At 42.2% G+C, this 27,307-nt stretch overlaps 2 protein-coding genes across 2 annotated transcripts in view; one reads left to right on the top strand and one right to left on the bottom strand.

Annotated features, from left to right (window-relative positions):
• Positions 1-1,601: 1,601 nt before the first annotated feature.
• Positions 1,602-16,441, top strand: MEP1A (meprin A, alpha (PABA peptide hydrolase)). The gene is made up of 14 exons (XM_010584282.1): positions 1,602-1,670; positions 1,756-1,780; positions 1,885-1,929; positions 2,783-2,823; positions 2,934-3,012; positions 3,332-3,449; positions 5,011-5,186; positions 8,253-8,474; positions 9,452-9,601; positions 12,438-12,653; positions 13,316-13,783; positions 14,936-15,109; positions 15,694-15,901; positions 16,265-16,441. Exons 1-14 carry the CDS (start codon positions 1,602-1,604, stop codon positions 16,410-16,412), a joined length of 2,139 nt encoding a protein of 712 aa, XP_010582584.1. The 3' UTR covers positions 16,413-16,441.
• Positions 16,442-23,657: 7,216 nt separating this feature from the next.
• Positions 23,658-27,307, bottom strand: part of GPR116 (G protein-coupled receptor 116) — a 47,593-nt gene continuing 43,943 nt past the window's right edge. The window contains exons 21-22 of the mRNA XM_010584280.1: positions 26,127-26,211; positions 23,658-24,981 (exon numbers count right to left, since the gene is read on the bottom strand). Of these exons, the coding sequence (XP_010582582.1) occupies positions 24,902-24,981; positions 26,127-26,211 (165 nt within the window). The 3' untranslated portion in view covers positions 23,658-24,901. The remainder of the gene's footprint in view (positions 24,982-26,126; positions 26,212-27,307) is intronic.

The following is a 27,307-nucleotide window of genomic DNA, read 5'->3' as shown; positions in this document are numbered from 1 at the left end:
TGCTTACAGAAAGACTTATCTTCAGACATCCTCTTTAGTTTCTTGGGCAATTCTTAAGGTAAGGGGACTAAAAAGCAAGTGTTTTTCAGACTACTCTGGTTTTGCTTCAGTTTTTTGTTCCTTTCTCACATCCACTGCTACATGTCTGCAAATGATTGCCTTTGTGCTGTGTTTTGACTCACTTTGCCCCCCTGTGAAAACAGCCTTTACATGATGTATTTTGAGACATTCTTCTCTTTTACTAGTAGTGTGCCCTATTCTGCTTAGGTATTAGTGTCCTTTGAAATAATAGTTCATAAAAGCAGGTGTTGAAGATGACCTGCCTGTATGCTAGGTGAAAGATCAGTCCTCTAGGGCCCTTCTTCTCAAGATAAGATCCCTGTACTTATTCCTCTGCAATATGATCTCGTACAAATAGCTTCCTACTTTTATCTGTTTGGAGGAAAATATGTTGCTTAGGTTGCAGGACTGACTCCTTTCTAGGACAGGGTAGTCACTCTACACAGGCACATTTCCTACTCAAAACCTACTTGCATTCGAGGCTTCTTCACACTGAAGTCCAGTGTCTCCCACCAATACTGCTGGGAAGCAGTGTGTGCAGCACCTCCAGAGCACTTTTTCTTCTTTTCCTACTCAAGCCCTCTGTGTTGTGGTGTGAGCGGCAGAGTCTGTGGTACAAGCCTTTTCCTACCTAATTGCTGAACAGAGAGGCGGACATCCTCACCTTCATCGCTTCTAATTTCAGATATGAAATGAGGGATCAGGATTCAATTGCCTAAGTTTAAGGCACTGAGACACTCCAGGGCACATGGGACATTTGCAAGGGGATAACAGATATGATGCAGGACCTGTGGGAGATTTAGAGCTTTCTGGAGCCTTGGCTCAGGTAGCCCACGTGCCTTCCCTGACCCATGTCCCCTGAGAAAGATGAGAGCAAAGTGCAGGACAAGAGTTTTTCATCTCTGAAACCCACCAGAAAAGAAAGGAGCATCAAGCTGGAAGGCCAAGGATCTACTGACCTATGTGACCGTCTCTGGAGGCAGAGGGTGGCCTGTTGTACACTAGGGCATTGGTCCTGGGGTGGCATCAGCTGTGGGAAAACACTGTCAGGGCATTCATAATCATATCTCTTTTATCTCTAATCTTTACAATGTGATGTTAATTATTAATTGAGAACAGCACTGGGACAAAATCTAATATCGCTGGAGTGCTATAAACCCAGAATAATTCTGCTTAAGCATGTGGCTTTCCTCCTGTGCAGCTGAGATCATAATGCTGACAGTTAACAAGCACAGTGGAAGGAGTCAGCAACTTTTCGCCAGATTGAGATCTTACACAAAGTCTGGGTAGGCCTTTCACCAGCTGCACTGAAGACGTGAAGTTATCACATTCCTCTCTGTAACATTCCTCCAAAGTGGACTTAGGTAATTGATAACAACAATGCCATCATGTGCCATTTAGGAGGAAAATTTTGCTGTTATAATAGTGTTACGAAGGTGGAAAGTTCAAAGCTGGTTGGCTGATGTTCTGTGGAAAGCTCAGCAGCATGCCCTATATATTGCAAGAGATGAGAGGGACCAGCTTCTTTTTCCATCGCAAAAATGGGCTCCAGCATCTTCCCACTCTGCCTAGCACTTCTATTCTGTTATGTTTATGGTACTCCAGCCTCTGTAAGTAGAAATCTGATTTCTACAGGCTCCTCTCAGTCCAGAGACATCTCATACCTTATACTGGTTGTATTTTATTCTCTTTCAGGTCGGGCACCTCTCCAGTGAAGCTGGTAAGTGCTCTGTGTGCTGTTTTGAGTTTTGAAGCATTTTCTTCTGCTTGCTGTGTGCCACCACATGTGAACATAATGTTTTGTCTGTCTTGCAGCAGCGGAAGATGATGCTGGTGAGATAATCAAAGACATTCCAGACATAAACTTAGGTGAGTTCATGTCTAAATTCTCATAAGGCCTGAAAAATAGTGAGCAAAATGATGTGTTTTCAGTATTGTAAAAAAGATGTGAGTGACTGATGGTCAGGTAGTTCATGGTAACAAGAGAAATATAATTAAGTGAGCTCTGAATTACCCTCTTCTGGCTATGACACATTAATCTATCCTAGGACTGTAACCCTATGTAAACAAGGGATGCAGATGTCTTTCACTTCTGAAGTTTGGACAAACCCACCATGTTAAGGCAGTAACACGCTGTATCAATCGGAAAGGCTCTGGAGTCCCACCAGCATTTCCCCCCCACCTCAATATGATTTTTATAAAGTTTTACAAAGTATAAAATAGCTTAGATGTTTATTGAGCTACGTAAGTGGTAAGGAAATCAAATGGAAAAGACACAACACACTGTACTGTCTTCCTCTATTTTTTTTTTATTCCCTGTAATGCAAATTTCCATATATCCTTTGATGGTGCACTGTACAATATTCTTCCTGATGCATTACTCAATATTATTATATTCTCTAGAGCACTGTCTCACTGTGTGACTATTGCCACTGCCTGATAGCAAGCAAGAGGTTATCAAAGTAGACTTTGATAATGATGGCCACCAGATTTCTGTCACCAAAAATGCAGACATTGCTGAATAGTAAATATTGAGTAGAAATAGCTGTTACCTTCAGGCCTGTCCCCATATTTCAGTGTAAAGAGGCTGGTCCTTCTTTATTTTCTGTAAATGCCTAAGGACATTAATTTTGTATAAATAAGCTCAATATGGTTTATGAGGTGAAATACATTCGATATTTGATATTTCATTTACATTATCTTTCATTAAATTACTTTTCAGCTGCTGGACTGGACCTCTTCCAGGGTGATATCATGCTCCCTGTAAGTAATTAAAAACTTTATATCTATCACTTGTCCTAATTGTATTTTTGGTACAAATCAGCCCATGTCCCCACAGCAGATGCATCACCAGCTGTTAATTCCCTTTTCAGAAAAATCAGCGAAATGCCCTAAGAAATGAGATCTACAGATGGAAGTTCCCCATTCCCTATATTCTGGGTGATAACCTAGGTAATGCAGATGATACTTTATTCAGATTTTAGCTCCAATCCTTATTTGCACTACAGTCACTGTGATAAAAAATTTGCCTTTTTCAGAACTGGTTCTCTCACATTAAAATTCACTAACAACTAGACAGCTTCTTTATATCAAAAACATTTTTTTTCTTCTACAGCTATCATTAAAAAAACACAATTTAATCAAATTCAGTAATTTTTTTTTCCAATCATTTTTCTTTTGGTCCCATGTGTATGTCTTTGTGCATACCTTACCTCTCCAGGTGAATGATCTGCAATGTGTTAAAGGTGCTTTCCTGATGCATGTTTTCCAGATCTGAATGCCAAAGGAGTAATTCTCCAGGCATTTGAAATGTTCCGTCTTAAGTCTTGCATTGATTTCAAGCCATATGAAGGAGAGAGAACCTACATATTCTTTAAAAAAGAAACCGGGTAAGGGTTATATCAATTTCTGTTTATTTTTGCTGTGTAGAATCAGCTGGGAATTCATTCCATTTGACTTCAGCAGTCGAAAAGTTTAGTCTAAGTTTGTTAGCAGAAAAAAAGAGGCCACCGACAAAGCAGCCCATCTTACCTTCATAGACACAAAGCTTGCAAGCAGCTGCCTCCCTCTACTGAGTGCAGAGGATATTTAGATGATGAGTTTGGAATAGGCATCTGATGTTTGGATGGTTACTCTTTGATGAGATGAATCCCAGCATTGCTGGGTTTTCATCAGCTGCTTCCATTTTCCTATCTAGGGTTGTTTTCCATTTCAGTGGTGGGTGAAACAACCCTCATGTACATCCTCTTAACTTAGCAAGGATGTGAATAGCCAGAATTTAGGTTTTGAAATCTTTGGAAGACAGGTCAAAAAAAGCTGTGGAAAGCCAGTTTATTGTAATATTGCTATTGTTTTGACATGGCTCTTCTTTAATGAAAGGTCCTCTCAAAATCTGAAAGGGTTTTATACTCAGAGATTCTGGTTTTCAGGAACTGGAAAGATTTATTTTATTTCCTACATCTAAACATGTTTTGAAAGAACATCTAAAAAAGCACAACAATCTTCTCACTGTATCAGCTGTGAATATTTCTCACTTTCCCAGAACTTCATAAAGGCCTATAGGCATTGATATGTCTGCTCTCAGCTCTTCCTTGGGTAATGTCCCATGACACTTCTCTTACAAGACTGCAAGCACCATGATATTTGACAAGTTGGTGCTGAAGAGCCTGGTACTGGAAACTCCCTGGTAGCAGCTATTCAAAAGACCATACCCAAGCTCTTTGTTTTCAGTACCCACATTAGTGTGTTCAGGGCTCCTTCAACAAACTCGACCCACTGCTTTGTGATGTGCAAATGAAGCTACAGCCCAAGCAGATCCTCTTTAGCAGTTGCCTCTCACATCACCCTCAGGCTACCCCAAAATTTGCCAGTGAATTGCCTGAGGAGCTCTTTCCCTCCTCAGTCATCATCAGCTTCTGCTGAGTCATGGATGAGGAGATGGGCCTTCACAGAAAAATATAATTTCACACCTATGGCCAATGCATTGCATAGTTGCGTTAAAAACCACCAAATGCTGCTATTCTAAATGCTCCTCGATCTTTTCTCTATTCCAAGTGATTGCAAAAAAGATCAGTCTGTCTTGATGAGTTTACTGCTTCTCTGTATCTACTATGTTTCTTGGCACATTTCTTGCCAAAATGGCATCTGATATAGAACTAAACTTCTGTGGATATAAAAAATCAGGGATGAGCTTGTCTAATGTAGAGGGTAAGTAAAATGCTGGCCTCATGCAAGTGATAGCGTGTATGTTTTTGGGTCTTAGTATGCTTTCAGAGTAGAGTATTTGTAGAGCATCAAGGCATCTGGTCAGCATCTAAATAATGATTTATGTTACTCCTTTTATATTTAAACCTTTTTTGATATTACTTTAAAGCCAGTGAGCAGACTGAGAACTTAAAGAGAGAGAAGAAAACTCTACTTAACAGACAGTAAGATCACTCTCTTTCTCAGGTGTTGGTCCATGGTGGGGGACCTGCAGACTGGACAGACCCTCTCTATTGGGGCAGGGTGTGACTACAGAGCAATTGTGGAACATGAGATCCTGCATGCTTTAGGATTTTACCATGAGCAGTCGAGGATGGACCGGGATGACTATGTGACAATCTGGTGGGATGAAATTATTGCAGGTGGGTTTTGACCTTCAAGTCAGATTTTATAAAGTGCAGATTCATCAGTATCTAATTTTCCCTCCCAGATTTTAAGACCTTCTTAAAGATATGATTTTAGAAACACTGGGCCACACCTGAGACCACTGTAAATCAATCTGTAGATGTAGCAGGATTTCGATACAACTCCTCTGGTCAAAGACCAGAGACTGTCTAAGGCCAGAAAAGAGAAGCCCCACCTGGAAGTCAGAGGACTTTATTTTCCCTTGGCTCCAGGACTAGTCTGCTCTCTGATTTTCAACAAATCATTTCCCCTCTGTAGGAGTCTGTTTTCTCTTGCCATGTAATGTAAATGTAAACTTACTGGGATGGTAAGCTTTGAGGTGGCTCTTCTTTAATCAAAGGTCCTTTCAAAATCTGAAAGGCTTTTACACTCGGAGATTAGGCTTTCCTGAAGCTGGAAAGATTTACTTTGTACATGAAGAAGGTTCAAAGTGATTAGATCAGAAGTGACACATAAAATAGACCTCTGTCCTGCTCTCTCCTGCCCAGTGTGTCTTTGCAGGTTCTTGCCTTCAGGTTTAGTACCATCAGGTTCAGTGGCTTTATGAGTTTCAGCAAACTCTCCACAGTCCCCCTGCTCCCTAGGCAGTTTCTCCAGCTATCTCCTGTGAGGTCTGGTTCTGTACTACTTCATGATTGCTTATTTGAAGAAGAGTGAACGGGAGTCTGTAACAAGTTCTGAAAGGCATGCTAGCAAAGATAAATGTAAACCCTTGTTCCCCCCGGTGGTGCTTTGCGATGTCAGTGATGGTGCCAGTGCAGCAAAGTTGCTCTGCCATTGCTCATGCTCTGTGTGGACAAACTGGTCACTTCAGTCTCCAGGGTTATACAATCACCACCTTTGCAAAAAAGTGAAAAATACATGAAAAATAGTGATCAGAAAGGAACAAGATTCATGCTGTGTTCTCTTTTCGATAGATAAGAACTGCTGGTACAAGCAATTTCTGCTGATCTCTAAGAGCAGTATCTGATAGTTTGAATTGCTCCAGGTTGAATGGCCTTGCACGTTACTACTTGCCTCTACCCTGTAATTTGCAGTGTCTTTTGGGAAGGCTGAGTAGTAGATGGAATGTGGATATTGATTTTGCAGACCATTATTTTTATTCTTAGGAATAGCACTAAAAACAATTCACCTTATTACTAACTTGGTCTTATCCTGAATCATGGTGATTAAGATGAGGATGATGTTAATAGTATCTAGACTCTGACCTTTGGGCCCCTTTTTGCTGTGCATTGTAACTAACTACTTCCAAAGTAAGAAGTCTTACAATGTACTTGTAATGTACTACTGTGAGCTCCATGATGTACAGAGGTATGGAAAAGCTTGACAAAACAGTGACAGGTCTCTGTGCAATTTTTTTTTTTTCTTTTGTTCTCCAGAAAATATATCATTGAATCCTCTCAACTTATCTATGTTGTATTCAGTAGCCACAAACCTGGAACACCAGAAAAATGATACAGATGTTGGACTTTAGTGTGATGCTATTCTGAATGGAGTCCTGGGGCTGGTCTGATATCATTACAGCCATTTCCTATATTCTGTAGGTTTCTATCCATACTATAAAATCTCATTTTTCCAGTTAAGCAAATTCATTAAGTAGAAAACTTCTCCTGAAGCCATTTGAAAGATGTCTGCTTCTCTAAAGGGAAATAAGGCTGATATGACAGTGCTCTCTGTGTGTGTGTTTGTGCACATCTGTTCCTGCATTAGTGATCTGCAACCCCGAATTTAATAGCATGGTAGCAGTTTTTGCCATAATGCATTTCCATAAACTGCAATGCAGATAGCTGGCTAGTAAGAGAAGAGATCCCCTATTCATGTTGCTGTTAACAGAAAAGCTAATAAGCCTACTAGGTTTCAGAGAAAACACACAAGACAGCTTAATTAAATTGCCACCTTGCTGTATGGTTTATTTCTTTTAAAAACACATAGAAGTTACCCTTTGCCTGGCAATGATTTTAAAAGCCAGCATCATTACACATTCCTGTGTCCTGCCAAGATTTTTTCCCCAGCTATAAAAAGTGATAGCACTTAATTATCAAGATTCTCACCCTTTTTGATAAAAGGTGTAATCCGAGTATCTGTAAGAAAACAATCCCAAGCTCTTATACAATCTCAAGCCTTGGACTGAAGACCTTTGGGCCCAGAATGGACTTGCAGAAGGGAAGGGCAGTCTTTACACAGAGAAACTGTAATTATCCACCAGCACAGTCATGTGCTGTTTCTTCTTGGAGAAAGAATGTAAAATATTCTGAAATTCTGAATATTTGTATTTTGCCAAATACAAAAAATATTTCTTGTAGTTGGAGATGCTGGTAATCTCTCTTTACTTCCATACCAAAATATGTGAAATGGTTCCTTCTCTCTGCCCTAGCAGACACCTTCATAAAGAAAAACTTTCTGTAAGGACAAATTATTTCACCAAGAAACCCTGAGAACCATGTTTCCAAAAGACATTTCAATAAAAATATCATACCAATATTGTCAATCTAGGGTAAAAACCTCCCCCCCCCCCCCCGCCCCGATTCCTAATGCATTCTTTGCTTCAAAGAAGAACAGAACCTGGAGGCACTCCAAGAATGTCATACCTGTCCGCTTAATGAGTGGAGGGCTCCAGGGCCTTTCCTTGTCCATGTATGACCTAATATCCTGGGAAACATTTGCATCAATATTCACAGGCTCTGGAATGGAGTACATTAATCCTTAAGTTTAATCCTTCAGGGTGCTTACTCTTAGACCATCTAATCTGACCTCCTGTATATCCCATTCTTTACAGGTCATTGATATTTGATTTTGAGCTTACTGAAGTCACATGTGAGGGTGCAGAACTGCAATCTAAAGACACTGCTTTGTTGTTCAAATGGCTTCATTAAAAAAATCTTGCTAAATTTGAATATTTTATTGTAAAGTAATTGCTTTCAGGTATATCAATTCTGCCTCAGAAAACTGTATCCAAGGGGTTGTGCTAAAGCTGTTTCCTTTCCAATCTCTAAAAATGAAGGTCTTTTCTGTTCTTTTACCAGGCCAAGAGCACAATTTTCTGAAGTACAATGACAGCTACATCACTGATCTAAACACCCCCTATGACTATGAATCATTGATGCACTATGAACCATTTTCATTTAACAAAAATGAAAGCAAGCCCACAATCACGGCGAAGATACCAGAATTTAATGACATAATTGGACAACGTCTAGACATCAGTGCCATTGACCTGAAAAGACTGAATCGCATGTATAACTGCAGTAAGTAATAATTTAACTGTGGCAAACTCTTTCTTTGTTTATACTTGAGCCTGGCTGGTTCACCTCCCTAATGTCTCTAAAACCACAAAAACTCTTCTCAGGTGCTCTTGAGGAGGTATGGGAGAGAACCAGTGGTGTAGAGACCAAAACCATTTATTCCCTTCTCATCCGTCTCTTTGGCTCTGTTAACTGTCATCGCTTTTGCAAAACTCCAATTAGTCAATGAAAGTCAATCCATTCACATCTTTTCTTCCACGTTGCTCCTAGGGGTTCAGACATGTGGTTGTGTTCTGCTGGTGTGTGGACAGCTCCATTGTGCTTTTGTAAGATGAATGCAATGGTACTTTATCCTCTTTGACCAACATTTGGTTTTAATTAGGTTATTTTGCACCTGAGCTTGGCTAAGTCTAGAGTCCAACACAGTAGTTGGTTGCTAAGCCAGTTGAAGATGTTACCACTACGTGTGATCGTAGTGAGAAGTTATTGTCCCCATGGATCTGTCAACAGAAGCATCTACTTGCAGGCAAACTCAGCTGAACTGGCCTAAGGTGACTGGTTGGACTTTGTTTGAAGTGGAAGAACAGTGCTCATGCTCATCAAGCAGAGAAGTGAGCCATGAAGAACAATAACCTCCAGCCGAGGAATGGTTAAATACACCACCACCACTGTTCACAAAGGGACTTGTCTCTCCAAGGCTTACAAGCAGGCACAAAGACCACCACCATCAGTCACTGTGTTTCAGCTGCTGTGTAGGAGTTTGTTAACCTTCTGCAAAGTGGTCAGGTGTTGTTATCTTTATGCAGGGAATCCCTCCAGGAATCAAATATTTCCTCTTTTGAGTCTTTGGGCTCACATCTGCTGTCGGTTGTCTTCTCTACATGATGACTATACTAGTGTAAACAAAACCCCCCAAAATTAGAGCAGAAATTTTAATGAGATACTTCTTTGGAGGTAATCATGTGTGCATTTTTTTTCAGCTTCAACTCACACTTTTTTGGACCAGTGTTCTTTTGAGTTTGAAAGTATCTGCGGCATGATTCAGGGCACCAGAGATGATCTAGACTGGGTCCATCAAAAGAGCAGTGCTACAGGGCAGGAAGACCACACACTTTCTGGGCGCTGTAGAGGTAAAACGAAGTAACAGAACACTTACCTGTGGAAAAGGGGTTAGTGGTAATGGTCCCTTGTGCATGCGTGTACTGGTCTGTGTGCTTTAAATACAGTGTCTTTAACAACTTCTCTGAACCTGTCATTGTAGTCAACCCTTGAGAAAACCCAGCACTGGCTACTCTGAAAACGCAGGATTAAATGACCATATTTAAGACACTACCCAGCAAACATCAGAGTTATAATGTTTCTAGTTAAGCAAAAAGCCTTACTTTTCATGTGTCTTGGTTCTGTGAGTGTGAGTTTACAGTTGCACTTGTGCTCTCATTAAGCTTTTTCAACATAGTGGAATGTTCACACCAGCAAGATAAAAGGGGACAAAGTACAACATTAACTAGAGGCCTTTGAATTATAACCTGGAAAAGGATTTACTGAAACTTCCAAAGTATGAGTAAGAGTTATGTTACCCCATGATAAGAATGAAACAGCACTCAGAGCCACTCATAAATGTTGTGTTTGCAAAGCGAATGATAAGTTAAGCTGGTTCTGGAGGTAGAAGAAAGTTGCAAAGTATTTTATGATAGGAGTTTAGGGATAATTTTCTTTTTCACATGGTAATTTTACCATTTTTCAAAGGAAGAAAATCTCAGAAAGGGTGGAGTCGGCCCCAGTCAGTTGCAGGGTGATTGCTTACAAGTGAGAATAAAGATTAAATCTCAACAGTCAGTTCTGAAAAGCAAGGGCCTGATTTGTCATTATTTAGACAGGGTAAACTACTACAGACTTCCAAAAAAATGTGAATTCTGTAGTAAATTTCGCCTAAGTACAGAGTGAACATTCAGTTGTGCTTTGTTACTCTTTGAAAAAGGAAAAATTTGACTTGCACTCAGGAGTAGACTATTCCCCTTATGTGATCCACACCCTGGAAAGAACAAATCCTCAACCTCTTATAATGCTGGTACTTGTTGATCAGGTCCAAGAATGCAATATAACTCAAAAACCCCACCTGACAGCTTCTAGAAGTTCATGCTCCTAACCCTCATCTGCATTTTTTAATCCTTTCTCTCCTTTTCCCCCCCATATAGTATAATTGCAAATAAAAAATAATTCAGCTGACTTGTTTGAGATGATCAGGTAAAATCCAATCTGTCTGAAGTAAGCACTTAGCCTGCACTTATGCTTTATCATCTAGTGACTCGGTACAAAATAAGTATCAAATTTATCTGAAGAGTTAATGGAGAGGGGTAGGTGTCTCTGGATCTGCAGGGTGTCTAAATGAATTGCATGAGTAGGGAGTGCCTCTCCCCTTGGACTCCTTCAAAGGGTCATTGACTCCACCAGGAATTTAGACATTTTTGGAGAACTGGTTCTGCAGTCATCTCAAGTGGGGGCAAATTTTAGGTTTCTAACACTGATGGACCATATTTTGCCCAAACAGTTTTGATGTCTTGGGTTTTTGACTTATTACTGACTAAACTGAAGGAGGGAACGTACAGCCTAACATTTAGAGAGGAGCTTGCAGCCTGGCTCTGGATTTGACCCCTGTATCCTTATGCTGATGACTGCTAAGGCCATATTCTAATTGCCATAGATGCTTAATGTTGCCTTTACTTGATTTTGTTACCTAAAAAGAGGTAGAGTCTAGACCATTTGAGGGTTTGATGCCGTAATAAGTTCAACAACAAAGTTAGGCACCTTAATAAGGCTCACAGCCCTGTTTCTCACTTGGAGCAACAGTGATCATACTTGTATTTAACACACTTAAATTTAACATAAATTTAACTTAGGGTGAAGTGTCATACATGTGCATAAAGCAATTGGGTATCTTTGGCAAGGTTTCTATGGGTATGAGTTCAAAGCATTGCTACCGTGTGGCAGGTAACGGAGAATATTCCCCTGACATGGTTAGAGCGAACATGAGAAACAGCTGGAACAGCTCCACTAACCATGCAGGAGGCTGTACTGCGTTTATGGAGCTGTAGGTTTAACTGATGATGCCCTAGACAAGAGTCCAAGGAACCAGCCCCCAACAGTGGAAGCTTTCACACAACAGCTAAAAGAATTTCACTTGTTAATTTAATTGTAGATGATAATGAATAACTAAAAAGCAACAGAATACAGATAAGGCTTGACAAGTTCATGTGATACCAAGATAAGATATGTGTGCAAACGGTGAATCCCTTGTAAATATAAGGATAAAGGTGACACTTCAAATCTAAAGTAAAGAACGCTTCAGAAAATGTTAGTGGGAAATTAAACTAAAAGAGCAGGAGTTCTTAAATAATTTCCCCAAACTGAGAAGCTGAGTTTTGAAATGTCTTCGGGCAAGCTGTAAAAAAAGAGCTTCTTCATGTTCAAGGTCAGGACACTGCTAGTTTTGTGTCCAACCCTTTTTTGTTATCTTTATCACTGATAAGAAATTATCTTACTCTTTACAAGGTAATATAGAATATGATCTCTAAGCTCTCATCTTTAGATTAACTTCAGTATAAATCAGGAAAAAAACTATGTCTACTAGTTACTTGCAGTCAGCACTGAATCCTCCGTCTCATATCTCTGACATGCCTCTTCCTGAGGCATCCTACTTCCAAACTAACTAATGCAAAACTAACGTAAGCTGCCAGCAATGAGTTCCATATATACGCTCAACTACTAGTCCTGTTCTTATCCTGGTCTGTCTTGGATGGTTATCACAAACCATTTCCTCTACTATTCATAAGTACAGTTAAGCACATAAGTATAGTTAAGTACTGTACTTATGCCTACTAAAAGAGTGGAGTTGAAATGACAAATTTACACCACACAGCTGGTAGGAAATCTGGAAAGAGGCAGTGACACTCTGCACTTTCTTCACAGATGCTGGCTATTTCATGTACTTCAACACCAGCTCTGGCAAGGCAGGTGAGGTGGCAGTCCTAGAGTCTCGAATCCTTTATCCAAAGAGAACTCAGCAGTGCCTCCAGTTCTTCTATAAGATGACAGGAAGCCTTTCTGACAAGCTGGTCATCTGGCTTAAAGAGGATGATGGCACTGGAAATGTTCGCAAGATGAGGAAAATTCAAACCTTTCAAGGTAATTCTGGAAATATGAGGAATATGTAGAATATTAGGGGAGGAAAAGTCATCTTACTGAGTCCATGAATGCAGTGGATTGGCTCAGAAATCAAAAGATTTTCCCAAAGCTACCAGAATATCTTGCAATTCGGCTAAGGATTTTGGTATTACGTGAGGGCATTTAGCAGTGAAACTGTGGGTTGTAATAATGTAATTTAGGTGTTCCACAGCAGAATTCACCATGTTCCTAATAATGTTATGTTACACTTAGTGAGTGTGTGGGACCCCAAACTCTACTGGAGATAATTGACTAGATCTCCACTGGCTGTTATATGATCTAACAGCGAGCTGTTCAGATGTAAATACCTATGCTCATCTGCAATCAATAAGAATCCCAGCCTGATTTTTATATGGTTGGAAATATAAAAAACATGTGTAGTTTTGGAAATGTGAACCGAATTCCCACTTTGGGTTCCTAATACAATGTGTCCAAAGCATTTAGCTGATAATGCAATGTGAGTATACTATAATCACTATACCAACGTAAGATCTCTAGCCTTCAGGACTCTGTGAGAGGTCTAGTTGTCTAAAAATGCAGCTGGAATGGGTGGCTAGGAATAAGCTGCTTCATAACATCACTAGTCATGCTGATGGCAATGTTTTGCTTTCCTTTTACCAAAGCGGATAATGACTATAACTGGAAAATTGCCCACGTAACCCTCAACGCTCAGAATAAGTTCCGCTACCTCTTCCAAGGACTAAAGGGCAACTCCAGCTCTTCAACTGGTGGGATTGCTATCGATGATGTCACACTGACAGAGATCCCCTGTCCCACAGCTGTGTGGGTCATTCGGAATTTCAGCCAAATCCTCAAAAACACATCAAGTGATGTTATTCAAAGCCCTCGGTTTTATAGCCCCGAGGGTTATGGGTTTGGCATAAGTTTGCATCCCCACTCCAGCATCAGTGGCTACACTCGGGTTGCCTTTCACTTGTGCAGTGGAGAGAACGATGGTGTCCTGGAGTGGCCAGCTCTGAACCGCCAAGCTGTACTCACAGTGCTGGACCAGGACCCTGATGTCTTGAAAAGGATGTCCTCAAGCAAAAGCTTCACCACAAGCAAAGACCATCTTAACTCAGGTAAGTGGGGTCTGCCTGGAGGAAGGATGAAAATGAAAACCAAGGAATCTGAGTCAGAGGGCTGAGTGTAGGGCTCAGAGTTTGGCAATTTTGGCTACATTTCCCAATCTGGGGCACTTTCCTGTCAATGACTCAGAATTCCTGTCTGTGAAAGATCATCTCATGTGGAAAGTGATGCATGGAAGGTTGGTGTTATTATGAACAATCCCTGGGATATCTGAGTTTGTCTCTAAATACAGAGTTCTCCTAAGAGCTGGAAATTCCCATTCTACCTGTGGTTTGCCCATTATGGTAGGTGACATATCACCACAGGATGGTGCAACGCCAGCAGGGTGCTGTATTCCATTACTAAATCAACAATAATTGAAGTTAAAACTGCATTTTGGAGGCTTGGTTAACTTGAACATACATGGTCTGAATGCACAACATTCACACTGTAGCTGTATTTAAGAAAAAAACAAAATTGAAAATACCTGTGAGATCAGTTTGCAGCATTTGAAGCCTGTCTTACTTGGCTGGGTGTACACTGCAGGTTATGAAAGGGACTACCTTTTAACTCCAGGTTTATATAGCATGTAGCACTGTAGTTCCACATCCAGCCCTAGGATTTTCCATGGATGTGTTAATTTAAAGAAATAAGAACAACAGGACAATACTGGGTTTGGTACAGAATAAAATACTAGGGATGAATCTCCATCCCTCTTTACTTTTTTCCAGTGGAAGTTTAGTACACACTCTTTCAGTAGGAGGTTTTAAACCTTAGGTATGACTGTGTTTAACAGAACCATAGCAATGAACAAAATCCATGACACTCTAAACCACAGGTACTTAAAAACTGAAGAGGGAGTGTCCCTACACAGGAGGGAGCTCTTAGCTGGTGACAACAAGGAGGTAACTTGAATTTGGCTAATCCTCAATGAAAGGGGATTTGTGGAATTTCAGTGCCCTCACATAGACTAGGAGTCCTCATGCAGACCACATCTAAACATCTGCTGGCACCCATAATTTGTCATTCCTCTGTGATTAGTTTGGGCATTTCAGCTCTGAACTTGATTTTACAGCATAAATCCTCTTTAACACTGTAATGCAGAAAAAAGTCATGTCATACTTCCAGCTGCAGAACTTTGTGGTTCTTATTCATCACTCATATTCTCTTTGCAGATGCTAATGGAACCATAATATGGGAGAAACCATCAATTGCTGGAAAATTTGATGCCTCGTGCAATTGTTATAGAAGTGTTTCATGGGGGTGGACTAACTTCATATCCCACAGACAGATGAGACGGAGAAGCTTCCTGAAAAATGATGACTTGATTATTTTTGCAGAATTTAATGGTAAAGACCTTCTTCCTGATTCTTCTTACAAAAACAAATGGGTGATCCTTTCTATCTCTTTTCATACATTCAAGTAACTATTGCCACCTGTCTCTGAGTCATCTTCTAATGGGTATCAGCTTTTAAAAGCACTTCTGTGTCTTAGCTTCAGATGGGTGATGTTGACTAAAGTGATTGTGAATTCAGAGGAATCTAAATGGCAATGATTTACTAAAGATTAACTTCATAGATATCTTTAAGCACCCTAACCAGTAGCTATGTCCATTTCTAAGCATTGAACATACTAAAAGGCCTTCCTCATGGTGTTTATTTTCAAACAGAACAGCCACACTTGGCATAATTTTTCTAAGTACAGAATACCACTGATTTATCTAACTAGTTACCATAATTTCAGTATTGTTTTCTATCTTGTGCTTTAAATATGCAGAACTCGCTGTGGTACAGCAAGAGCTCTGTAAAGGGAAAATGGACAAGGAGTAGCCGCTGGTCCACAAGCACCCTGTGAGCCCCTGGTATGAAGAATACTACATATAGCATCCCTACTGTTATCTGATGTCTTTCTCCTCTCTTTCCTTTTTTAAAAGATCTAATTCACCTCAATAACACTGAAGTCCCTGTCAAACGGGAACAATCTGCCTTCATGGAAGGCCTCATTCTTGAAAGGCAGAAGAGAGCAGCCCAGGATATGGAGCCCGTTCAAGACCGGCTGCCTTATCTGCAAGACCCGTGTGACCCAAACCCTTGCCAGAATGACGGGGTCTGTGTGAATGTGAAAGGGAAAGCAAGCTGCAGGTACCACGGACCTCCTCCCTGCTTGCCTTGACTTTCTTCTGAACCAAATGATGCAGCTAATAAATATTCAGAGCTACAGACCTCAGAGGTCTGAGCCACTAGGTTTGCAAAGGAACAGTAGGAACTAAACACTTCACTGCAGTGACTGGTTTCTACCAGCAGCCATAAGGGGAGGAAAAGAAACTCCATTCTGTGGTGCTTCCAGGGGATGTAAAAAGCCTCCAAACAAGGTGGGGATGTTGTGACATGAACTGCTCTAATGGGACCTGCCCATCCAGGACAGAGAGCGTGAGGACCTTGAGGTGGGACTATAAAGCAGGACAAAAGTCCTGATCCATGTGAATCTGTACTTTATTTTCCCAGGTGCCCATCAGGACAAGCCTTCTTCTTTATCGGTGAGAGGTGTCAGTCAAGACAGGTCCATGGGAGCATCCTGGGAATGACAGCTGGTGGAATTGCTGGAACCATTGTCTTAACCATTGTCCTCATTTCCTTGATGGCTAGAAGATAAAGAGCTGCAGCAGGATAAAGCTCAGCCTGGTATTTTTCCATAGTTCATAAGACACCAGTTTTCAGTGAAAAGCTATGAATACAACTTGTAGAAGACCAGTCAGCAAATGGATGACATGCTCTATCAACATCTTGGCAGCAATCTGTTTACTCTGTAGGACTTGGCAGTTAAAGAACATCCTAAAAGTTCATACCCTGCCTCTCTTGTCTATTCTTTGAATGGTTCATTTCTTCATCCAATAGCAAGTGGTAGTGCTGAAAGGCCATGCATTTACTCTCAATCACAGTTCAAACTTAGATTTGATAACTGGTAGGACCTCTCAAAACACTGGAAAAAGTCACACAGAAGCACATATATTAAGATTCTAGAAATGTTCCTGTAGAAATTACTCAAGAAATCTAAAGGCTACAAATCCATAATTATGTAAATCAGTACATCAATACTCATTTTCCGTGGAGCAGTGCTGGTTTACAAAAGCTGATGAGCTATTATATAGAATTCATAGTAAACTACTATTACATATTTTTGGCCAATTCTCTAGCATGGAAATAATTACACATTAAAGCTAGTTGTCTTTCTAGATAGCATAATCACGTAAGGTTTTCAAACATTCGAGTGTAAATCTATTCTCTGGGCATTACCCAAAGTTCTTTTAAACATCTATAAAGCTCCCTTGATTTCAGCAGGCAGTGGATGAAATTGGAGCAGATCACCAGTTATAGGATTGGATCTGTAGCAGTTACCATTAAATTCATATCCCTTTGGAAATCACAAGTCAAGGAGAGGGGTGGGAGTGTAGGAAGATGAAGACTGGGTATGTGATACCGGTGAGTGCTGGATAAGGTGTTAACACCCTACAACTTACTGCAGATGGCAGGGAGCAACCTATCTAGTATGTCCCAAGATCCCTGTTTTCACTGCTCTAACAGTTTCCACTCTTGAAACTTTGTTATCCAGGTTTCCTCCAAAAGCAGTTTCTTCTTGTCTGCATATCAGATCAGAAAGAATTCAGAATTCAAATGGTAAATAATCGCAGAGGGTGAAGCTATCTTTGTATTTATCAGATACCTGTCACAAGGCATGGCAGCCAAGGGAAAATGCACTCTCATGGCAGTAGGTTGTACACAGGGAACTGTTTTCCATTTGTTTTTACACTTGGATTCATCCTGGTGCTCACACCAGTCCTGTCAGTAGGGACAAACCATCCATTTAATTAAGGCATTATCAGCAAGTTAATACTCTGTCCCTCTTATTCTCTGCATCTAGAATAAAATCAAAACAAACACTTCCTGGAACATTTTTGACCATCTGGCTGGACCTCACCACAAGCAGTTACAGATCTTATTACCTTCTGGCAGCTGGATTAGGGGACTCCTTTTTGGGTCAAAGGAGTCTCCCACCCAAGTTGACAAGCTTATAAATTACGCAGGTTTATGGAATGAAAGACAAGAGATCTATAAAGATGAATAAAATTACACGTTGCAGCTTGCTAGTTAATGTGTGAGACAGAAAAGCCAAGGACAGATAGGATCCAGGCAAGTCCTAGTTAAGTGTTATCCTGCATATAATTTTGGTGTCCCTAGAGTAAAAGGACACCAAGAATAAGACTGCAAGTTGTCACCACTCACTCCAAAAACATGTGTAGGCTCTGCCACTGTTCAGTTTAATTGTGTAGACAGAGCCCAGGTCTTCACCCTCTGCCAAAACACACACTGACTCCACTCTGCCAGGGGAACTTGTGATGGTGTCCAGTCACAGAGGATGTCCCAGCAGGTGATACTGGGTGCACTTGGGCCCTGCTTGATGCTCTGGCTCCCTATTGACACCTGGGAATAAAAGTCTGTCCCCAGTCCCAAGAGAAGGAGGTGGAGCTGCTCTCCTCCAGGAAAGAGAAAACCCCTGTCCACTCCATGTCTGGGACATGTCCTGCCCCCTTGAAGGGCCTTACTGGGATCTGCTGGATGCTCCTTCATGTCCTGCTGGATCTGGGACCTTCTGGAAGGATTTCTTCTCCCCACATCAGGAAGGTGGTTTTTGCCCTGCTCTCATTCATCTTCAGAGCCTGCTGGCAGCAGAATGTGATAGTTGGGAAAGATGAGAGAGACTGGCCCTGCTCCCTTTGGATGATACTTTGAGCTTTTGCACTGGAGGAAGAATGCATCCTAGTTGCCCCTCGGCAAGACCCTAGCCCCACTAGCTCCTCATCCCGAGAGTAACAGTTCAGAGCACCACGTTGGTGGAGAAAAAAACACCTCAAGAGTATAGCTGCAGTCATTCTCTACAAATATTCCAGTATCTGCCCCTTTTCGAAGGAGAAGCCCAAAAGAACCTATTCAGAGCCTGCTTACTTCCTTGCTCTTCCTCGTTTCCCAATCGAAGTGCTTTGTTTTACTACCCACTGGGCTTCGTACTGGGTGCACTGGGATGCTCTATCATCTGCAACAAGTGCTCCAAATATCCCCTAAACATTGTTCAACTTAATTTTCTTAGACAGTTTCCAGGATCTTTGCAGCTAAGCATCACCGCTTGCTCCTTCATTTCCTAGGGTCTACGTCTCCAGGATACAGGATTTCTCTGTACTAGTGGCAAAATCCATGTTGGGCAGTCGGTGTTGCTTGAAAATGGACACCTGGTTACTTACTAGCAAAAGAGCAAGGCTATTGTGGGCAAGACATGCCACTGATCAATGCTGGATAAAGCTCTGAATAGAGCAGCAAAATCAACTACAGTTGTTGCTGGGCCAACTACTTGTTTCACTGCTGTTGGGGAAAATCATCTCACAAAAAGAAGGACAGCCTCAGAGAGCAGTTTGGTCTTTCCTGTGTTGGTTTCCAAGCTGGGTTAACTCAGCCATTTTTAATGTAGGCTCGTGGTTCATATCTTTGGCTTCTCCTGCTTCTGAGTTGATCCTGGAAATCACCATGGGAATGGCTAAGAGTTGCCATGGCCACAGGTGAAGTGCAGTGTTCTGGAACTCCTGGAGTTCAAATAAAAGCAATCATCAGGGTGTAAATTGTTTCCCAAGTGCAAATGCTGCACTCATCCCATGAGCTGCAAGCTTAGGAAAAGTCAGCTGCTAAGCACTGTAGTTTTAGACAGTTCCTCTCTCCAGTGTGTCTGCATTACAATTAACTCGTATACTTTCTGTGTTCAGTCACTATAGGATGTAGCTGACAGCCTCTCTTGGCTCTCTTAAATATCATGTCTAATAAAGGCAGCTTTGCCACAGTCATTGGAGCAGAATATTGAAAGCATGAGTTTCTAAGGCTCTTAAAATCTATATTTAGGCTCCTTAAATAGACCTGTACTGAAGATGCCCAGAAGCATTGGCTAACTGTAGTTTCCAGCCTGAGACCTTGTTTTGTCTGTGCCTCTGAATACCAGGTCAGTTCTAGGAAGGTCCCGTAAATCTGAACCCCCAGGAGAAGGACTATAATAAGCCTGACCTGCCATCTGGAATTTCTCTAGAGAAGTGTTTTTTGGAAACTGTAGATGAGATTTTTTTTTATACTTGTGTTGCATGAAGGAAAAAATTTGCTTTGTGTGCAAATATAAACAGTAGCTGAAGTGTTGGTGGTTTTTGCTTGTGGCCAAAGCATGTGTAGGTCTTTGTTTCCTATTCATAGGGGATTTGTTTTCCTAAAAGCAAAGAACTGTGTTTCTAATTGTCCTTTGCTTAACTTGCACAAGAAGTGAGGATTCTGTTGTGGGATGACAAATCCCTTTCTAACCTCCACCCACAGGTTTTCAGTACAGAACATCAGTCAGTCTTGTTTGTATGCCCCAGGCCTGTACGGGCGGTGGAGCTGGGTTACAGACCTGCAATCCTGGCATGGGTTTGCAGCTGCTGATATCTTGCCTGCCTTACCCACTTATTTTATCTCACAGGACTGGACTGGAAGCAACAGTGGTCCAAGGTAACGGAGACTGGAGACCTGGATCATTGGGAAGGCAGGCACCACATCCTGCAAAAGATCCGTGTAACCTACAGAAGATCCTTTGGTGCCACCAAGTGTTGTCAGCATTGCTTGTAGCTCTTGGCTACAGGGAAGAGATGTGAAAGGCACAGCTCAGGCTGGCTGAGCAGAGAAGCAAGCGTAGATTTGCCAGTTCCCAGCCCCAAGCTTAGGATGTCCCCTAGGAAGAGCTGTCACAGCAGTTACTCTCAAGGAAGGTGCCTGCCCTGTCTCTTGTGGGTTTTCTAATCAGCGATGGTGTCATTGAAGGGTGTGAACCTGCCTCATTCACCTACTCAGCCAGGGCAAAACAAGCTCTGTAGACCAGACTCCATGGGGTAGAAGGGTAGAAAATATTTCCGCAGTGATTTCTGGGGCAGTGCAGAGTTCATCCAAATGACTTGGGTGCTCACAAACAACCCCACATCTCTCCGCTCCCCCACCCCACTGCCAGATCTTCTGCTGGTGTAAGCAGTGGAGCCTCTTTCTAACGCTTCAGAGCATCCCAGTGGGCCGGCTCTTCTGTGGTGGTTTCCTCCTCCAAGGCTGGGACTGGAGCTAGTTGGTCCTCATGGACGCCTATTTTCTTTGTTGTTCTCAAGACACCTCATCCTTCCCAGTGTGGCTGGCTGGTGCAGATGCCCAGTTAGGCAGAGGCTGTCACTGGAGGGCTGGCTGGCCATCGCTGCTGCAGGGAGGGCTGCGGACAGACTCCTTCTTTTCTACCCTGGCTTGCCTGGCTTTGGGGACAGCATAGGCTAAAAGATTCGGGCAACGCTCGCAGCAGTGCTGGAACAGGGGCAACCAGGACCCTCTCCTGAGAGCACGGCTTTGAATCATTGCTCCTGCCCAGCGGCAAGCGGAAAAAATGCTGCGAGCTCTCATTTGACCCACATGGCTGTTTTATTTACCGCCTGGGAAAGGCTGCAGCCGTGGCAGGGGGCTGCCACACAGGGAAGGGACCAAGCGGCCTGGGCCAGCCCGCGGCGCAGCGTGGGTTGGAAGGGAAAGCCTCCTTCCCACCCGATAAAAAACAACAAACCGACGTGCTGAGGTGTACACCGTTTGTTATCCTGCAAAGAGGTGGGAGAAAGGGAGGAGTGATCCAAGAGGAGGCCGTGGGAGGATTAGCACTACTTATCCCAAGGAAAAAGCTGAAAAGAACTCGGAAAGAGTGCAAATTAGAAGAATTGATCCTAGATTTGGTGTAGATTGTATCGTATGCTTTATCCCTGGTTTTCTAATGGGAAAGTACTAAGGAAATGACATGGTCCCTGAGCGAGTCTGCCTGTCAGCCCCATGTCTTCTCAACAGCACTGAACCCTGTTAGCTCTTGAGGACCAAAAGCCTCAGGGAAGTTCTCTGCAACAACAAGTGTACGTCAAGTATTGATGGCTGGTAGAGCTTGTTAGAGCTGCCACCAAGAGAGGGATGGGCAGAACGTGACCGTGCTAGCCCCTGGTGAGCCCCAGCTAGACCTTCATCACCTCTGTGGCTCTGCCCTCCCCACAGCACACCCAGTTTCCTACCAGCTGCTGGCAGCAGCGCGGGTGAGGGAGGTTACATGGGCAGAAAGTACTGTGTGTATGGGAGGGGAGGTTTAGGGAGGCCCTAATTGTGGGGGACAGAGGTATGTGAGGACTGGGTATGTGAGGAAGACCATGGAAACTCGGGTGATTGGAAAGGGAAGGAGGTTGGTGGGTATGGGACATAAGCCTGTAAGAAATGGACCTAATTTCTTCTGCTCATGGGATTAACAAAACCAAACTGAGGTCACAGGTGCTACAGGGAAACAGACAGTTGCACATACCTTACTCTATTGAGCACAGCACTACGAGGGCTGCTATGGGGAGAATTAACTCCATCTCAGCCAGACCCAATACACTTACATATTGGGCACTTTGTACATGGGCCACAGGAGCGGCTTTTTATTCTTGCTTAACTTGACTTTTCCACAATGCAGCTGTTGCCTGAACGTGTTTCCTGGGACAGTGTAAGAAGTAAACATGCTGGCCAGACTGCTGAGCCATGAAGACATCAGAGGTAAGAGCATAATTGGCTTCATGGTCTAAAGAAAAGCTACCAGAACTGCACACCTGTAAACCCTAGTTCTGGGGCACATTGATTTTCACTGGCCACTGTAGTGTGGTTAAAATGGTCCTGGGCTCTTTGCATTGTTTGTATTGAAGGTTCTCAAAGTCCTTAAAGAATGAAGGGTGAAATCTGGGCTTGAAGCACATGTAAGAGTTGTTCAGCAACTGTAGGTTTTTGTTGCAATGTGCTTTAACTTAGTGCCTTGCAGTTAAGCAGCGGGAGGTACATGAATGACAGCGATCATCAGGAAACAAGCCCTGTGACAGCCCTGACTTCAGGAAGGGAGGTGAATGGAGGGATTTGGGCTTTGATCAGGACAAAGGGAAGGACTGGGCCAGCTGACAAAAAAAAAGTCAGCTGCCCAAAATGCCAGAGTCCTGAGGGGAGCAAGCTGTTGGTGAGCCCACTGCCCACCTTGCCTGTGCCAAAGACCTTGTTCTTGCTCCTAGGCATGGGTGGGAGGGGTATAGTGTGGTTGCTGCCTTGTGTTCCCCCTTCTTCCTCCATTCAGCACTCCCTTCTACTTTGTCTTCTCTCCCCTTTTATCTTGATGTGTGTATAAATACGAGTGAAGCCTTGGCCCCAAGTCTTTAAGACTGGCACAGTTCATTTCTTAGCTGCTTCTCTTTCATGAATTGTCATGGCTTTCCTAACACTGGCAAGGACCTTGCCTTTGAAGATCCACCCAGAGATGGCCCTTTAGTGCCAGACAGCTTGGCATCATGTCCTGATTTCTCATTCACATACAGTCGAGACCCAGGCTTAGCTAAACTGGGAGGTGTGGTGAAACCGCAGATGAAATGCCTGCAGAGATAAGGTGTGGTGGGACTCTGCTGTCTACAGGGACTCATACTTTATAGTAAAGCCTATTCTAGTTCAGTGGGAGCGGATGGTTCTGCAGCAGGTCAATATTGCACAAGCTACTTCCACAGAGAGTTAGACCAAATGGCTATCCAAAGGCAAACTTTGGTTGGAATCATGTGCGAAGGTCTGATTTTCAAGTTTCCTCTGGCCATGCAGTTCAAAGAGATTCTAGATTTTCAAATATTTCTTAATCTCTAACTGTGTTCTAGTTCTAGTGTTATATCTACATCTCCATGCAAAAAGAAATTGCTTTCAATATAAATAATAAATTTGATTGATGCTTGTTTATTGTCTTCAGTCATCACTACCTGTCCATACCAAACCGTCACACATGCCTGTAATTGTAGGCATCAGTTTCCCACCCTGGTTCATCCCAAAGTCCTGGTAACAGGTTCACCACTGGTAAATATAGGCCTGATTCCCCAACAACCAAGTGGGGCTGTACCACCTGACAGCAGTATTTGATATTGGACTCACATCTAAATCTTCATGATTCCATCTATCATATTTTATATTAAGTTTTGTAATATTTGTGTGTGCTGTAAATACTTTGCAAGCTCTCTCATAGCCCTCTGCTTAAGACAGGAGTTCTGCCTTTAAAGGTATATGGCTTGGAAATAACTGATTCCACAAATGTAGTATTAGAGCAATAATTTATATAAAACCTTTCATCCTGCCTGGCACATGGTGGTTTATATTCACTGCAGAGTTGAGTCTCTGAGCCCTCCAAGTGTGATTCTCCTCTGAGAAGGGACCCAAACATACAGACTTTACACAAGAGACTCCTTGCATACTTAACGCTACTATGCATTAAATAAATGCAGTCCCCTCTGTAGTAAAGGGCAGCAACCATCTCTGTCTTACCACGTTACATATCAAGGGAGGGACAGTTATAGTTAAGGATATAAGGCTTCCTTTTCTTCAAAAAAAGAATGCCACATGGAGCTTTCAGTACATTCCATCTGAAAGAAGACCATGCAGGAATCATCACGGTCTTCATTTTATCTAAGTCAATAGTGAAGATCTGAAATGGCCCTTCTCAGTTGTGAATCTTTGGTTCCAGAAAGTCTTAAATAGAAAGTGGAGAGCACTATACCCTATGGCCTTTCCAGACTCTAACACGAGGGCAAGAGAGAAGCTATGAGGTACTTGTGTATCTACACAGGCCTTTGGAATTATTCAGACAGTTGATAGGGGAAATACTAAAACCACTGGACAACAGCTGTGTATAGCACTGCAATTCATGGCTCAGTATTGCATAGTGCTAAGCACCCTCTTAAAGGCTGAGAATTCTTCACTTCCAGTCTCTTTTCCAGCACTTGAAGGCCTTCAAATCCCTCCAAGTTTGAAACATCTCATCTCTTCTGGGATTGGCAGTCCCTGTAAAATTCCACATCTCAAAGCTTCCCTGCCTTACACATTAACCAGAAATGATTATTCCAGAAGAATGCACCAAGGCACAGTTTAGTCAAAATGAAGCAGTTCACTTCTTGATGACTCACAGGTACTTTTCATGTTTGTCTTGGAAAGGGCAGAGGTCCTTTCAGAGTTATATAATTTAGCATTTGCAGTGCCTCAGTTAAGCAAAGAATATGACTTGGAAGTGTTTTCAGAGGAAGAGCTGGATGGCTCTGAAGAAGATACTCTGTATTTTCCTGTAAAACAAAGCATAGTGGTTAGACATAAGGACAGATAGCCTGGGATATGTTGGCATTGCAAAGGACAGTTAGACCCGTCCTGATGACCCAGGTGGCTTTGACTTGGTCTGCAGCCCTGATATTAGCTGGGTTGTTACAGCAATACCAGCAACCACAGAAGTCAATTTTGTGTTTGGTGAGACAGCCAGGATATGTCAGCTTGACCAGATGATCATGCCATAGGGTAGTAATTTCCTCACACAAAGGGAGGGACTTAGTGGTTCTCCTTGAGCATGGGGATGCAATCTAGAACACATGCTCTTGAGATGAATCTCAGCTCCCTCCCTTTTGTGACCACAAGGCTCTAAACTAAGACCCAGGTGCACAGTGCCCGAAAACAGAGTGTGGAAGAGAGTGCTAATAATATGGGAGTTTCAGGTGGCAGCAGCATGGGAAGCAGTTGTGGGCATGTTTCATTCTTGTGGTGGTAGCCTTCTGTGTCTGGCTACTGTACTCATGTAAACTTACTGTAGCAGAGTCAGAGACCAACTTCTTGTTCCATTATCATCTGACTAATAAACACACTCTTAAAAAGCAGTTGCTTGCCTACATTAAACTCCTTCATATCCCACTTTGACCAAATGTCACTATCTTCTCTGAGAAATGGTTGGATGCAAAGATTACACACTTAGGAATGAAATTACTCATATTTTCAGCAACACTTCTTGCAAAATAAAGTCACAACCAAAATGGTGACATCCATGAAATGACAAGCCAGAGAACCTTTGAAGAGATACAGCCCCAAGGTGGTGAAGAGTACCTGAACAGTAAATGAACTGAGGGGCAGTGTGTCATGATATTATCAAGCTCAAAACAAAGCTCAGTTAGTGAGTGTTAGAATTAGTGAGACATGCCACCATCCAATACTTGTTTTAGTGTTAGACAATTACGCTCCTAGCATTATGCTACAATCATGAGCAATTATGCTAGTGATTCCAATAACTTATTACATACTGTTCCTTTGTATTAGAAGATTAAATACCATCTATGGATGTATGGATAGACAAATAGATTGATAGATATCAGGATAGACAGACCCTGAGAGTGAAAATGCAGGCAAAACCTTGTTTGTGCTTCAGTAGGAGAGATCTCTTGTCACATACCTGTTTTCCCACATAAGTTGTTAAAGGTTCTTGAAAATGGATAGCTCATGGCAAGCATTGGTGTCACCAGGATCAGGGAGCTTGACTGTAAGACAGAAAATTGGTTTTTTATCACAAGCCTAGAACTTTCTTTGTAGCCACATTGAGGGGGAGAAAAAAGGCTACAATAAGATGTTGTTCAGTAGTACAAGCAGGCAATCTACAGAAGGACAAGCTAGATGTTTGTGAGGCGTCAAGTTCATGCGTTTGCGTGTTTATGATGGTGATGAAGGAGATCAACCTTAAAAGAAACTACAGGACACAAACAGCCTGTCTCTAACTGTTGGCCAGGGAAAATAGCTTAGGCTCCAGAGCCTGTCATATGAGACAGTACAGAGTTCTGGTCCCTTATCTATGGGAGTTTATGCATTGAGGTAGCCAGAAAAGCTAAGATTTATATGCTTGGGGATGGTCGTTGAAGGCCAACAGACTGAGATAATCAGCGACAAATTTAACTTGACACACTAGAGGGCATTGGAACACAACACTCTACAGTCCAGATGGAAGGAAGAAAGGTTTTGCTGCTAAAATGAAGTTTCTTTTTCAGTTCTGGGGTGGTTTGAGAATTTAATAGGATTCCTCCAAAAGATGTGTTAAAAAAAAAAGTATGGAAAACACTTCTTTTTCTGTTCAGTCCCTCTCTGTTCATTAGATTGTACCATGGTGGGGGAAATTAGGCAGTTTTGTGCATTGTCACTTATAAGGCGGTAGAGGAAGAAGGTAAATTAATCACATCTAAAAAGTTTGATCAAAGACTTCGATCTTGCTTTATTTATTCTTTGCTGGCAGAACTGCCAAAGAAATATGCCAATTCCCACTGCCTGGGGCAGCTTCCACAGTGTCAACTAGTGTTGGAAGTGTCTGGTCCAGGAGATTTTGTCTGAAAAGGAATTCTGAATTGGGGTCCAAGACTTAACAACTTGTTCTCTCTACTTTATTCTGCCGGGTGTGTCAGTGCAGGAGGGAATGAAGAAACTGACATGCTTAATGATAGTTGTATCAGTTATTCCTGCCTTCCTTCCAGTTTCCTGGGAAAAAAAGGAGTTTTTCCCACAGTCGGAATAGCACCGCATCCAACAGATGTCATTTTCAAGCCAGAAAGACGGAATGGCGCTTTAAAAATGCACTAGGAAATGTTCCCA

The sequence above is a fragment of the Haliaeetus leucocephalus genome, unplaced genomic scaffold (genome assembly GCF_000737465.1).
Source record: "Haliaeetus leucocephalus isolate CR32 unplaced genomic scaffold, Haliaeetus_leucocephalus-4.0 Scaffold964, whole genome shotgun sequence".
Lineage (NCBI taxonomy): Eukaryota > Metazoa > Chordata > Aves > Accipitriformes > Accipitridae > Haliaeetus > Haliaeetus leucocephalus.
The sequence above is the reverse complement of the archived record's forward strand: the minus strand, read 5'-3'. Positions and strand labels throughout refer to the sequence as shown.